The 16,369-nt window shown below is 40.5% G+C and overlaps 1 protein-coding gene across 3 annotated transcripts in view; it reads left to right on the top strand.

Moving 5' to 3' along the window:
• The first annotated feature begins 3,963 nt into the window (after positions 1-3,963).
• The window catches only part of frmpd4 (FERM and PDZ domain containing 4), a 38,259-nt gene continuing 25,853 nt past the window's right edge, over positions 3,964-16,369 (top strand). The window contains exon 1 of one of the 3 annotated variants that reach the window (XM_088315284.1): positions 3,964-4,051. In XM_088315284.1, the coding sequence (XP_088171410.1) occupies positions 3,987-4,051 (65 nt within the window). In that variant the 5' untranslated portion in view covers positions 3,964-3,986. Of the gene's footprint in view, positions 4,052-8,719; positions 8,878-14,566; positions 14,965-16,369 lie in introns of those variants that run through there. The other 2 variants (XM_088315285.1, XM_088315287.1) reach the window with 2 other exon arrangements.

Raw genomic sequence — 16,369 nt, 5'->3', positions numbered from 1 at the left:
GAACTTTTTTCTCCCCCCCACCAAAGATCTGCAGATAAACAAAGCTCATCCATCATTTCATCCCAGTTATTTCCCCTGACAAAGTGCAATGACGAATTGCAATAGCTGGCACCAGCAACTATACAACTTGTCTAAATGCTCCCTTGCTCTATGTGAATTGACCACATGTCCAAATGTAGTATTGAAGCCAGGTTGTTCTCAAAGTTTTGACATCAAGTTCCACCCAAAAAAAAAAAATAAAAAAAATAATATATATATATATATATATATATATATATATATATATATATATATATATATATATATACATATATATATATCGTAAGCCACTGTAACACATTTGGGAGTCGGGTCATTAACACATCTTCCATAATGATTCAATTTAAATAAATAAAATCAGTGATTGAAAAAAAAGTTCAAATGTTTTGAATTGAAAAGTGAATTGAATTTAGGGGAGTCATTCTTCTCTGTGGACCACATTTTCTTTTTTTCCTGAAGTATCTGTGCCTGTTATTGGTATCGGTCAGAGGGGCTCGATACCGTAAAATAGAGCTCGATACTGATCGGGTATTGGAACTTGCCCATCTCTCTTTTCCAAGGTCCATTGTATTGATTTGATATATTAAAACCACATTTTTATACGTATTTGTACGCAACCAATCAAGAGTCAAGAGTATCAAATATCAAGTTCACATTGGAATATTTATTGTTGATTTGATTTGGAAATAGTGTATCATGGAATGCTGAGCGCTGTACTTCATCAGCAGTATGTGGATTTCTCGGTTTGACTCTCTCCTAATTAGGCCTCGGCTTGCTTTGAGTGTTATTAGCCACTCAGCATGACAGGAATGTTAGACAGACTTCCACTGGTATACATTCCCACTCCTCTTTGGGCTCCACTGATTTTTTTTTCTCTCCCCCACACTCCCTGTGGTTTGCAGGGCGCTCCAGATCCCTGGCATGTGGTACCCAGGGAACTCAGCCTTCCTGTGGGAGCCTCGGGGAAAGGACCTGTGTGATAACATGGCATGTGAACCGGCGCTGTACGGCCACGATAAGGGCCCATCAGATACGCGAGTCCACCAAGCAGACAGGGGAAGTGGCGATAAGAGGTCGGCTTTGTGTTTGATCCACTTATTTGGTGGTGGCCATGTTGAGGACTCGCAGCAGATTCTCACTGCACTTCCCGCTGTGTCACTTATCAAGTGGGATAAGTGAAGCTTTGACTGCTGCTAATGAGGATGCAAAGAAATGACAACAAAAAAAAAAATCCAATTGAATAATCACAATAATATAATGCGATTTTCTGCAGTATTACGAAGGATAAATGTCACATTTTTTGGCAGGCTGCTTTTAGATTGTTCCTCATGGGATTATTTTATTTTGTAGGAGGCTTTGTTTCCTTTTTTTTTTTTTTTCTTTTTAACTTGGCAACAACAAATGGCAAAGATTCTACAGTGCAAGTAAAACGAAAACAACGTGACTTTGTTTTTATAGCTGGTTATATTAAGGTTGTCTTGTCCGTGTGATTGTGTGTGTCATGCTGTTGAATTCTTGTTCTTGTTTATGAGTCATAGCAGCATGAGTTTTTTTTTTAATGGTATAAAGGGAAAAGACCACTAGATGGTGCTAATACACTATCCTGAAAAGTCAATACAGTTCAGTAAAAGAATTGTGCAGTCCACTCTTTGTCAGCTGTCAGGTTGTGAACCAAAGGTCAGCCACAAAACAAATATTTGTGTCAGAAAAGTTCCAGGAATGACATCACAAAAGATCCTAACTAAAATACAAACGACAAGATTTCCGCTTTAAATCTCTCTGAAGTCTAGTGCAGTTTCGCACCATTCCTGGAAGGATTCGCCCGGGGTCGTCCCGCAGCTCTGTCGTCATCTTACGGGGAAAAGAAAATCACAAGGAGCCAAGTTGACTAAATTGGGAAGTTGCTTCCGCCCTGCAATGTTGTTCTCGGCAAGGAACTGTCAGATGCTCAGGGCGTTGTTAGCAGACATGTCATTGTGAGGCAGCCACAAAACTAAACAAACATAGCGGGATCTCTTTATAGACTTGCCAATTGACGCACATTAAAGGGGGGAAACTCTTGGTTTCTAGTTTGGGTTTGGCCCAAGTCCTGGAACCTTTCTGACACGTGATTTTGACATTGTTTTTTTTTTTTAATTTAATGGTTATTCTTTTGTGTTCGTATTCCATTTCTTAAAAATCTGTTATTTTTTTCAACATAACCTATTTGAGGAACACTGTAGTCTAAATATATGCAAAGCAGAAAACTGATAACACGAATTAAATAATTCAATAGATGTGTATAAAAAGATGAATATAGCCTTGGAAAAGTGGAAAAGGTTTAACCCCTGCAGAAGGACTTGTACTACCTAGACATTTTTTTTCTTTTGAGATTTTGTTTGCAGTCCCTCCACACTACAGCACGACCTTCATTTGTCAATTAGCAATTGGCTTTAGGCATCAAACAGGAAATGAATAAGCAACACATAATTACGTCAAATAATGATGCAGAGTGACTAATTTCCGTTGGCTACATTCTGTGATTACAGTACTTCATACATCTTTGCTCTTTTTGTGCTTTTAAAAAATGAGCCAAATGTCGACCTGAGCATACAAGAATAGATGTATCTTTTTGTTTCTTTGGTGAACAAAACATAAAATTTAAATGCATGGTCACAGATGACCGCAATATATCCCATCCGCCATTTTCAGATTTTTCTCGTGTGTTTTGTAACAGGCAAATTGATTCAACACATTACTGTAGCAGAAAGTTGCTCTGTCAAGCTAAGTATATCAACTCTTTAAAAATGTCAGAACTTCACCTGTGTGACAAATAAGGATATTGGTCAAAAATTTGAATTACAAGGCACAAGACATGACATGCCTTCGCAAAACGTCATCTTAAACTTATTCTTCGACCTGCATGGCAGTTTAGAATGCGGGGAAAAAAAAGGCTTCTTTAAACCTTGTCAGAACAATTCAAAACAAGTTAAGATGGCAGGAATTTGACTCTGAGCCCAACATTTCAGTTAACAACACAAACATTTTTTGTCTTTGGAATTAGTGAGCAACTAAAAAAAACTCAGAACTGTGAGACGGATGTGAGATTTTTTTTTTTTTTTTTTAAGAATTGCATAGTGGGCCAGATCAAATACTTTTGCAGGCTATGAGTGTCCCATGGGCCTTATGTTCCAGACCTTTTTGTCAGCGTCTGAGTTGCAGACCACATGCAGTGTTATCTAACGGCCACTTGTGTGTGCTCAGGAGCTAAACTAAGCACATACTTGAGGCAAGAACCCAAACATGGCATCAAAATGCTGTGAACCGTCACTAACAAGCATTACGGATGCAAAATGACCTCACAAAGCACCGAAAAAAAGAATGTAAGCAAACGACTGGTGCAACGTTCGCCTCTTTTCGCCATCCATTTTTGACCTTTTCAAGAATATCTGCAAAACTCAATGCGTCATCGCTGACATTGACACCGCATTTCCAGCAGATGGTACTGTTTGAGATTCCGAAAGAAGCGTAGTGGTCCTTGAGTAGTCGAACGCGTTACATTGCCATATTCGGTCGAGTGCAGCTATCTCACATCATTTCTTCTCCTGCCATCTTTTATATTTGCTATCACATCCAGTCGAGTAATGGAGCGAGGAAAATGCAATCTCGTTGCCACACAAACACTTGATTTAAACCACTTTTGCAGCAGCAGTGTACGCATCAGCGCCGTGCCACGCCATCTGGCGTTTCAACTCAGCTCGGCGCCTCAAACACGACCGCTGCACATATTGATTTCTCATTTTTCTCCATATCCCCTTGCCGTTGATTGAATTTACTCCAGGCTATCGATGTTTCAAGGAGGCCTCTACCTCCACCCCTCCCTTTGCACATCAAGCACACACACTCACAGAGCAGTTGCCTTCTTGTGCAATTGCTGCAGTTGTTCGTATCCACATGAGTGAGAAGACATGGATGTTACCGAAGAGGCAAATGACCAAAGTGACATACTGGACACCAACCCGGAGAAGAAGAGGTACGCTGGAAATTATTGTCTTACTTGTAAGAACCTTTATGCCAAATCAAAGTAGAACAACTACACTGGTAGATTCTGCTAATTTCCACCATTTAAAGTTGGCAAACAACCAATTAGAAACCCATCTTAACCAGAAGTAGCTGTCGTAGTCTATCAAGGACACAATTTGGCAGCGTGAACAATTCTTTAAGAAAGGTGATTATTGCCACTTCCAGTTGATGTTCGTGTATATGCAAGATAATCCGGTTATCTTTACGCAAACAATGGAGAACGCCATAGTTGGGTCAATGAATAGCATCTGTGTTATGGTGCTATAAAGCTCGCAGCAACAGACAAATGGTGGCGCAACACATATAGATAACAATATGCACAGGCTTTTATATTTTTTATCTTTGGCGAAGAATAACAGATATTACTGCAGCTTTGAGGAGCCGTGGCCGTCTACATGGATATGTTTGTCCGGATTATAGAAAGTAAAGTAGGAGTAGCGCAATGTCCATTGTGTTGAATCAAAAAAAATGCGACAAAAACTGCTTACAAAAAACATCAAGATCTACTTTCCTAACTCCAAAACTTTTTGAAGCACAATAACCACAAACGGTACTTCGACTTTTTTTTTTTTTTTCACTGCAAAGTGCTGTCTTTAGGTACAATGTTTTTCCTGCATAGCATTACAAACCTGCAAAAAAAATGACAAGACCTGGTGCAAGTGCAACTGTGCCATGTCTACCATCTAGTGGTGAATGGTGATATCACAACTTAAAATGACTCAGCCCCAGCATACTTGCAGTTTGGCACCCCGGATTCACCTATTCTCAGATTTATTTGAGACTGCCAGCGCTGGAAAAAAGTGCTTCATCTGGTCGGCTCAACGTTTTACTTGGATTTGTGAAAAAGGTGAATAAATAACACATGCGCCAATTTTGTGTTAAAAAACAGGCCAGTGTGCGCAAACTGACCTATTTTGTTGATATTAAATCGACTGTTTAATGACTAATTTTCCTTTGATCAACAAAAGCCCGTTACCATGCATATGGTCAGGCTAATAATGATCGTAATCCGTGACATTACAAATCAAGCTTGACCGGCATGCTCGGAGCCCGGCCCGAAGCGGTGCAGCGTCTGAATTCGAGCGTTGGCCCGATGACCTTCGCGAGCTTTCCACGGGCACATTGATTTTTTTCTCCCACATTACAGCTAATGGCTGGATGCTGTGAATCCTATCTTCCCAGGGGGCAGCGGCGAGGGGAGGGGCTTGTGCAGCCGTGTTGACACTGATTTGAAGAATGTGATATCCTGTGATCTCATTGACTGAAACTGACCGACTCTTATGCGCTTCCTGTCTATTTTTCAGCATATCCCGAGGTTATTTTGATGCCTCGAATGCTTGGATATAAAAAAAAAAATTGTCATGATGGATGAATTAGTGAAGGAATGTCCTAAAATTAGAGCTAGCTTTTGTTTCAAAGAGTAAGCACTGTAAGTCTTTGTTACTTGCTGTTAATTGATTACTGACTAATTGGCGGTGATTAATGACCTATTTGGCATTCTTCTTCGTGTGCCCAAGGGAAAAAAAAGCAGACGTCTGAGCAGTCCTCAAACCTCAAATAATGCAAATTACATCTCCACTTTTGCAAACACGGCCCCAACCTTTTAGTGACGGCCAAACAGAAACACTCTCTTTATTAACATAAGTTTTTCCGTCTCTATGCATAGAACCACTCTCATCATTTTATGCAAATCAGTGCATCTACTGCTTGCTGTTCATCATAAAATAATGAGAAAGAAAAAAAAAAAAAAACAACAACAGACTTTCCGCTGCTCACGATTGGAATTAATTTACACCTTTTGTTTGTTTCTTCGTTTTAGCTGTGACGCATTTTTAAAGTAGTTTACGACACAGATGAATTTGTATTCATTTTATATAGCAAACTTCACAATCTGTTTGAGGATGTTGGTGGTGCTCAGATTTGCTCATATTTTCAAAATAAAATCATAAAACCTTAATCAGCGGTTCAGGAAATGTTTTGCGCAACAAGGCAAGTAAAGCGTTAGCTTTGCGGTTAGCATGGAAAATTTCAGCTGTGACTTTCCTGTGTGGGATTGTCATACAAGTGGAAGAAGAAGTTGAAATGGAATAGGAATTAAGTGGATTAATCCACCAATTTTCATCCATGTCAGATTTTCGGGACAAAAAAAATGTAGATTTTATTTCAAGGCCAAATCGTCAAGCCATAACTACTCATACAGAGCAATAATTTCCATTTTGGGTCATATGGTCATCATAGCATTTGTTCTACTTCGCCATCGTTGGGGGCCTTTTGTGGTGAAATCACGTAATTAAAGACAAAAAGTCAAAGAAAAAGTAAAACACGTGAGGAACAATACATACTAATATATTGAAATCGGAGACAAGCTGTTTAGGTCTATTTTTTTCCAAAAGGTTTCAAAACGATGTGACCTTTGAGGCGTTCCGATTTTGAGGCTCTACTGTAAATTATGAATTAATTATAACTAGTGCTGACAGTCAAAGAATTTGAGGATTTAACCAAGAGAGATTGCAGCATAACACTGTCATGAAGAAAGCCAACCGAGCTGCCCCCCCCCCCGTACACAACGAGCGCCCTGTTAAAGCAGACGAGTCTCATAACACGCGCCGGCCTTATTATCCTCATTTGTCGTCATTATGACCTCGAGACAACATGCTAAATGTGGTCCTTAGTCATGTACAATTGGCACAGGGGAGAGTGCACAGCCTCTGTTCTTCCTTCAAATGCTGTGACCTGTGTGTCACAGAAAAGCAGGCCACTGATGCAGTGTGTTGTGGCCCTGGGGCGGGTGCCGGGCCCTGTGATTGGATGGATTCATGTGCTGGATTTTGCCCACAGTAAAAGGTCTGCTTTTGTCTGCTTTACACGTTGACCATATGCTCACGCACGGCTACTGCATAACCAGCACGTGAACTGTGAAAACGGTTAGAATTCATACAACCGTGTCGTACTGTATGTGATACGAGCATGGAGTGAATTGGGAAATTTCACGCTCAAAAATTGAAACAATGCAATTATATATTTGTAATGAGATAAAGTATTAAAAATGTTTGACCTATAAATTAAATGGTATAATAATAATTATAATAATAATAATAATAATAATAATAATATTAACAATAATAATTATTATTATAGTTATTATTATATAAATTAAATACTTTATAATACAAGAATAAATTAATTACATCGTACAACAATTAATCAATATGGGTTGATTTATGGAAAATGTTGATTTTTTTAGCATATAATGAGTCTTTCATTCTCATAGAATTACAATTTATTCTAATAATATAACTTATGAATTAATCCTCATACACTTATGACATATATTGTGCTTTTTCAACATCAATACATGAAATGAAATTTCCTCGCAAGATTATTTCAAAAGGATTGGAACTCTATTTTCATGCCATTCTCACTCAACTCAAAAATAATATGACTAGTCCTGTAAAATTAGGCCTTAATTCTTTCCCTCACAAAATAGAGAATGTTCTAAAATCACATTAAAACATAAAATGAAATGATGTAATATTTATCTTTTGTAGTGTTCCAAGTATACTGAGAAAACCACAATTCACCTCGGAGTATTTTACCTCAATTCTTGCGGCAATGATTTTTCCCCTCAAATATTGACAACTTCATTCTCATAAAATGCCCACTCAATTCTCAACATTGAGTATTTATCTCGAGTCTGTGGCTCTATCATTTCAGCACAAGGATGCAAAAAAAAAAAAAAGGAAAAAAATAGAAAAGAAAACGCCAGCCTCTTGGAGTCCAAGTTGCGAGCGCAACTTTCAGCACTGAAAGGCTTCTGCATGTACATGCAGGGGCTGTGTTACGCAAGCACATCCGTTCGCTTGCAGAGGCAAGAGACACGTGCCTTTGCTTCTAACTAATGTGTACGCCAATCGTGCGCGGCTGACTGCACGGAATAATACAGCGTAAACAGGCATGATGTTAAAACACCATGAGGCCAACGCCTTCAAACGCACAGTTAAAACGATCAAATATGGATAAAAAAAAAAAAATGATGCCACATTTAGGTTAAGATCCAGTTCTGTGGTTTATATAGGATTTAGGCTTGGCTCGTTTAAGGTTGACAGTTGGCAGGCAGATAATGATAGAGTTGGATTATGTTTTCAGCTTAATTTTAAGCTCTCCTGCCTGTAACACATGCCATCGTTAAAAGCCCCATACCGAGATCACATTCTTATGTCAGCTATTGCGAATCGGTGTGAAGAAATAATGTAAATAAGGCCTTTGTGGAGTTCTTCCTCCATTAAACGGCGTCACCTCCCTGTCGGCGGCCTAGTGGAGCGGAGGTGAATTTTGCCCAAACAACAAAGCTCACGGAGGCAGCCCGGGCCGAAGCGACGCCCCATTGGAGTCCAGCTGTTCGCCATTGATCCCTCTGTTTTCTGATGCACTGGCCTGGAATGTGATGTTATTTCATTACTGAGGCAGAAGCGACAAGCTCGCTCTCCTCCCCGGGGGCACGGGGGCCAGTCGTTTGGACGGGGCCACTGTGCGCAATCACAAGGGAAAGGGGCTCTGTCAGACAAGAAAGGAAAAGTCCAAATATAAGTAAGAGGGTGGCAAACTTTGCCGAGTCGAGGGGAGTGAGGCTGAGAGTGTGTCAGTGCGAGGAAGGGGGGGGGGGGTGGCGCTCTAAATGCCTTGACGGGAAACGCTGGGAAGGAGCACCCGCGCCGAGAACCTGTCAGCAACAATGAACCCGGACGACAACGAACTCGGCATCTTCACTGTCATTCAGTGAGTAGGCCCCCGTGGCCCTTGTGTTGTCTCGTGATATAACTCAATCACACGAACACGCTAGACGCTTGCTGTTGCATCGCTTTGTTGGAAGTACCACCGGAGTTGCAATTACTACTCTATCTACATGATATTAGATAAACTTGTATTTTTTTTCTATGAGTCAATATAAGCAGGCTCAATGTATTCTGACTTATACTAAGGTTGCATTTTTCTCCTCACTTTTCATTTTTCATTCATTTATTTCCACTGTTTCATTTTAATGTACCCTTGCAAGGAGAAGCGGTACAGATAATGGATGGATAATTTTAATGTACCAATTTTTGTAGACTTGTGCGCATGTACTCGAGCTTGATTTCATTTTTGTGCCAGCGCATGTTTTGCTTACTTGGGTGTGCCCGTGCACAACGCAGTCTCACCCACCCCCCACGCACACACTTAATGCCTTTGGGACAGAAAGTTGTCTGCACTTGGCGTAAAAACGGGCACATTGTCATTTTTGTGCCGGGACGGTGGTTAAGTTCGTAATGCTTCACCTCACGGGGCAGCGGCAAATTTGGTTACAAAAGAGTAGACTTGATTTTAGACTAAAAAGCAGGTCTAATTTCAGGTGCAGATGATCGAACGCGAATTTGGTGTATCTGATCAAGATGCAGGGGCAGAACTCCGCTTGTGAGTGGTGGACAATATGCATTTCATTCATAAATATGACACAGACTGCTCTTCGACCGCCCTGATTTTGATGCAAATGAGCGACAGTGTGCAGATTGGCTGGGAAAATTTCTACTTTCAATTTACAACAGCGCAATTCTCCAATTCTACCCCAAGTCTCCCAAAATACCAAAAGAAATAAAAATCCACCCATGCTCACAGCTATACGGCACTTTGTACCATACCATCTTCACTTACATAGATCCTGATTTTGGAGGGATTTCCTCCAATAGATGGATTATCGCATAGTCACCGCATCGTGATGTTATCATTACTTAGTGATTAGTCTAGCGTATGGAGCCTGTTCGGCTTCATATAAGTGACGGTCGAGGCTGTGGAGAGTTCACATTTGGGGCTGTGAAGATAAAGAGGAGGAACAGACTGCTTTAGTCAAGACGCCGCTTGCAGCCCGAGGCTACGACGTCCGTGCCTCGCATACATAACTTAGCAAATGTCTACTATCGTGAGTGAACAAACTATTGTTTGGATGAAAGCTTGACATTACATAAGAAGAAACACGTTCCGAATAGTATGACGATGAATTTAATAGCAGGTGCATAGAAATTGACTACTCAACACTTTATCACTGCCATCTTGAATCTCGCTCCTAAAAGCCATTTAATTCACTGAATACATCAGCAAAAATTATCATCGCGTGAGTAAAATTGGAATACTTTTGGCGCATGTCGTAGCAGACAGATGTCAGAAAATCACTAGCGATACTCTTCTCTGTCAACCCAAAAAAAAAAATACAAAAAGTAAATTAACAGTCCACAGTCCAAGGCCAAGTAAACATTCATGCCTCTGTTGTTTAGCGCGTTTTGAAATTCATGCAGAACGGCTGCACTCTGCTTATTTTCAGCTTTCAGAGGCGTGCGGTTATCCGACGGCAGGCTCTTGCAAAATTTAAGCACTGTTGGGTTTTTAAGTGGCCAAGTGTTCCCAAACGACTGAATTCAGCCGATTCGAAAGTAACTCAGAGGATAGAGTACGAGATCAGCAGGGCAGCGGGATTGAACGTAAAAAGCTTCAGCCATATTCTCCTTAGATCACGCTGCCGTCTGACCTTAATATCCGCTGCCATCACGTTGGCTTCGGGCCCGCAAGCCCGAATGGGCAAACACAACTGTCCAGAATATGCTGAGTCTCTCAAAAGCTACCGCCAAAGGACACTGTTGCTATATTTAAAGCAAATCGGGCCTATACATCCTCTGCTTGAGCAAATACATTATCTTGCTTTTTTTGTCTCTCAACAATTCCCCTCAACATCATATTTAAAAAAAAAAAAAAAAATTAAGTGTGCTCTGTCTTTTTCAACCTTGCCTTTGTGAAGCTGGCTAGGAAAAAAAAAACTAACATGAGACTGACCCTGAGTCATGGAGACAACATTCTTTATTGGGCGCATCAGTCGCAGCAAAGGCTTACAAGTTGTGGCATTTTTTTAATAGAGGAGAGTTGCCTCTTGACTTGAGGGAGGCAGCAACAAATTGGGGCTCCAACATTGCCCGCTAGCATCCGCTGCTTTTTTGTTTTATGGTTATTTGTGTTTTGTCATCCATTACGAGCTGGCATATTTATTGATTTATGCTTATTATTCTTCCAAGCACCCAGCATAGATTTGCTTTAATTACATAACTGGGAGGAATAACTAAAGGCATGCTATTACTGCGGTACTACTAAAATGGTAACGGTTGTGAGCCAGCACCATTGAATTTTGGGGGAAATCTGAGCTTAATACTATTAATTTGTCTTGTGTTTTCGATTGGCTAGCGACCACTTTAGGGTCTATGCTATAAAAAATTTATATAAATAAATAAAATAAAAAATTATTGGATCTATTGTGCTAGATCAGGGGTGGGCAAACATTTTGATTGGCGGGCCACAACGGATTCTAAAATTTGACAGAGGGGCCGGACCAGAAGCAGACGGATGGAATGTTTTGGTAACCTCACCTGATCGGAGGAAAAAAAAAACCCAACAATTAATTTTAAATGAAAATGAACAAACGCATGACAAAAATATATATATGTCTTTGAAAAACCACAGTAGTTAGAAAATAAAACATTAACAAGGTTTATTTGTTTAATTCTTTTCAAGTTCGGCGGGCCGGATTAAAGCCTTTAACGGGCCACATGTGGCCCCCGGGCCGTAGTTTGCCCACACCTGTGCTAGATACTGTATGATGACATCTGCGGCCCTATTTTGGTAGACTGGAGCACGGATTTACGTTTAGTCTTTGGGGCCATGTTGCTCCAATTTGGGTGTTTCGGCGCAGAGTCGCCTCGCCCCTGAGTTGTCCGACAATATTTGTAACAGAAAGTAGGCTGTTCTCAACGTAAAAAACGGGCTTCGTCATTTTTGGGCGGAGGGACTGGACCGATTTGTGTGTTTGGGAATTTGGTCGATGCACTACGCCTTGCTGGGCGTTTTTGCCTCGCCTCCAAACGCATCTGTAAATTTGGTCACTAAAAGTAGACGGAATTTTACAATTCTCAAAAGCAGGTTCATTTAACGTGATTTTACGTGTTCTTAATTGAGGCACAGGATGAGTGTGGTACACATCCCCGGATTTCATTCATAAATACAACACAGTCCCTCTGAATCATTGTCGACAATTCATTGACTGAATGATAATTATTTGCATCTTAAAAATCTATTTTTAAGGACTTTTGGGATTGTATTTAAAAAAATGCAGAGTAAACTTCAAATGTGGCAACAATCTGACCTTTAAAGTCTTTTTGTTATTTTCGGATAACGGATTGATGGAAAGATAAACAAAACCTGAAAATGGTTCCAGATGAACTCATTCACTACCATTGACGGCTAAAGACGTCAAAGATCCATTTTTTTTTTTTTACTCGGCTGGTAGGGAATGAGTTAAATAGGAGAGAGGACTTCACAACAAAATGTAAAATAAAGTAACCTTTTCACACAGGCAGGCTAAAACCCAAATTGTGTGGAGGAGGTGCTAATCTACTATACATGGATTAAAGATTAGTTTTTCCCCTAAAAAATAATGATGTGTCTTTCTACATTTGTTATGTAACTTCATATTTACTTTGGCCAATTTATCGCCAACATTAATTAGCTGCCCAGAGCGGGGCAGATGGTCTCAGAGGACAGATATTTGATGTTAGCGATTTCAAGGCACAGAACTTCCTTTTTAGCTTTCATCAGAAAAAAACTAGTCAGTGCCACATGAAAAAATATCAACCCTACTTGGATCACAGAGGAGGCTAATTGGCTCTTGGTGGGCTTTGACAGAGGTGCCCCATCCGATGGGTTTGATTTATGGAGGCTCATTTTTCTTCTTTGAGAAAACAGACAAGAGATTTTTCATCTTGCTTCAAGATTTAAGGAGTGTTTTTTTTTTGACACTTGTTCCATCAAAATGTATTTTTTTTTGTCCTGCTTGGTATGACTTCAAAGGGTACGCGGTTATTACCTTAGACTGACGATGATTTGGTTCTAATTTTTATATTTACTGGAAGTGTGCTATCCAGTAGTAACTACAACTATCAGTTCCTTTCCTGGATGTACAATGGTTGTGTGTGCACCTTTTCTGGAAATGTCCTTAAGGTTTCAATATGCGCTCTGAACACTCGGGCGTACCCACAAAATGGACAAATAATTGTTAAAAATCACAATATGAAGTATGTCTAGCGTCGTAGTTTGGGCCAAAATCCTTGCACATATAATTTCAAATAAAACAAATAATTGTTTTAAACATTGGGATTCCTTCTTCCTCTTCATTTGGCCTACTCTTTGCAAGAGTTACAATTGCTCACGACGACACAGCCAATGTGAAATAGTAAAAAATACAAACAAAGCGAATGCCCAGTTTTAGCCTTGAACCCCAAAGAAAATTAGAAAGCCAAGTCAACCATATTATGGAGATTACGAAGAAATGAAGAAATGTTCAATGAAAGTGCAGTGGAACGTCAACTCTCCAACGCCGAAAGCTGTGCACAGAATGCAATTTCAGAAGTGGCAGTTTACAACGCTGAGTAAATTGCCCGCGACAGAAAGTAAAACGCTAATGAGCGAAGTGCCCAACACAGAATGGTCTGACTGAGAGCTATGACTTGACTCTTCGTACGCAAATTGTTGGCATCTGTCAAATAATAGCTGCTACCTCAAAGCATGAAAGTCCCTGGCTCGATTCCGGCATGGGCGTGCGCCGGTTTCCTTCCACTACCTTCACGCTTCTCGTGGGCGGGTTAAAGGCAGAGAACAACTTTTAATGGACACGACAGTGACTGAAACAGTTTGTTTGAAATATAATTTGTTATATCGTTTGTTTTCTCTGGGAATGGCCGCACCTGTGGCTAAAAAAGCGACACTTGGAGAGTCTCCGTCACTCAAGCGCAGTCAACACAGTTAATTGCTAATAACCTCTCAGATAAGAAGAAAGTGATGACTCTCGCTCTCTCTTTGTATTCTTCCTTGAAAGTCGCATCTTGCTGATTGCCGTTCAATGACAAATAATAAATTACACGAAACCCTAAAATTGAATAGCGACCAATTTACTTAATGTTCTCCGCTCTTCTCTGTTTGGAGACCTATCATGATATCGTGGTATGACGGAGCGGAAGCTTTCACAGTTTTGAAAGGTCAAAATCATAAATGCAGACCCGAGTTATTCTGCAGCTGTGAGCGCAGTTGGCGAAGTAAGGTCGCGGTTTGTATGGTGGGTTGGTGAAGGGGAGGGGGGGGGCTACATTAGGTCCATGCTCGCTCCCCAGCTGTTGCTTTTTCCAACAATATATCGCACACCCCCGTCATGGCTGTGCAACTGATTGATGACACCTGCCGTTGGGGACGTCGACATAATCGGCTGCATCCTTTCGATGGAATTCTCGCGTCTCTTATGCACACTCTTTCACATTCCTACATCCATGAACCTCCCTCGTTCCCTCCCTCCCATCCCTCCATCCTCTCTCTCTCTCTCTGCTTTTCTCTCCCTCTCTTCCCGCTTGCCTCCAAAGCTGTTGTTCCTGCGCGGCTCCCCGCACATAATTCCGCCGCGATGGAAATTAAATGAAGGTGGCTTAACGTAGGCATGCTTTGAAGGATGTAACCAGCGGGGGGAAGCTCCACACACACTGCCAGATCCTTTTCCACGCGCTGTAGTGGATTTGCGAGGCGAGGACACAGCAATCACTCAGCCATGCAGTAGCCCAGACAACAGGAATAATCTCTCCACCTGACTTGTGGAAGCTCCACTTTTATATATTTTTTTTTTTGTTCTTGAATTATTTATTCCTCCGCTGTCAGAGACGGCGTTCGGACAATGGAGCACGAGTGAAGCACTTGGCACATTTGTTGCCTTGACATGGATGTGTTCAGCTTTGTGAAGATGCCAAAGCTGTCAGGGTGAGTCTGCTGCTGCTGCTGCTGATGATGCTGCTGCATGTGCCTGCGCCTGTCACTTGGTGCTACGTGCGAACACCGGCGTCATTTTAGACAGAGAAATAATAATAATGAGAAAAAGATATTTGTAAGTTTTAATGGTCGCTCAGAGGGAAAAGTGATGATGCAATGATGTGGCAAACTAATAGACATGAGTGGGGGCGGATGCAAGAGATGGTGCAGCTCAGGTAGCGCAAATGTTCTGCATGCAAGTTATTACTTGTGGTATACAGTTAAGATCAACATTATTATTCATGTCCAGTGAGTTCAAGCGCATTTTCATACTGGGTGTATTTCAGTAGGAAAAGACACAAGGAAGTTGAAAAATTATATTGTGAGAAAGGATATATGGCCTGCAATGCAATATGTACATATAGCCCTTTTTTTTTTTTTTAATACAGCACATAATAAACATTTGTTCCTCTATCAAGAATCGGTTTCACTTTCTTAGCTAAGTCGGGTTGGTGAAACTATAACATACTCAAAAAGTATGGAAAATGGATGTGGCTCATTTAGTGGACCCACAACCAAGGTCTCAAGGACGCTTGCCTCAAAATAAACAGGAAACTTCAACTCCTTTGGCGGAATCACACTTACCGGAAATGTCCAGTTTGTTGTCTATTTGTTTGCTATGTTCTTTCATTGCAAATGAGAATCTGTTCTCAATTACCTTACCTGGATGAAGAAAGGTTAAATATATCAATTAAAAAAATGCAGACAAATTAGTCCTATTCAGGCATATTAGACAGATGAGCCGTGATGATAAAGTGTGTATTCACCGTGTAGGATGTGGGCGGGGCCAATTGTAATTTGCCGTGAAACACGGAATTCAAATAACTTCGATCTAAAGGGTCAGAGCTTATTATGCAACTGCAAGTACAGAAGAGATTGTTGATTATTCAAAATAGTCAACAAAATAGTTAATTCCAAATGCCACACAGTGTAATGATTTTCGATGATCACATAAATTCATATTCAATGGCAATTTAATGCGCGAAAATAATAAGCGTTAAGTAACCACACTTTGAACCATTTCTCAAAAATTAATACTAATATTCAAAATGCTTTGAATGTCACTGGCAAGAACAAACAAGCAAGCCTGGTGAATTAATGCGTCGTCAAACAATATGCTTTTTTGACTTCCCACATGGACTGTACAATAATCCTCCTGTGGGATTTCTCACTCTCAAATCGTCCGATTCTTTTAACCCAGTTTGTTGGTGAGTCATGATAATAATTTAATTTGTCGGTGAAATAATTGCTTAAAAGCTCTTCAAAATGCAATGTACTCGAAGTGCATCAGCGCTTATTTCTTTTACACTTTTAAATGTGGAAAGCTGATCTGTGGTTGGCACGTCATGTGAACAAA

Source organism: Idiotropiscis lumnitzeri, chromosome 14 (genome assembly GCF_059441095.1).
Source record: "Idiotropiscis lumnitzeri isolate Australia: NSW breed Sydney's pygmy pipehorse chromosome 14, RoL_Ilum_1.0, whole genome shotgun sequence".
In the NCBI taxonomy this organism is placed as follows: Eukaryota; Metazoa; Chordata; class Actinopteri; order Syngnathiformes; family Syngnathidae; genus Idiotropiscis; species Idiotropiscis lumnitzeri.
Note: the sequence above shows the minus strand (reverse complement) of the source record. Positions and strands in the feature narration are given on the sequence as shown.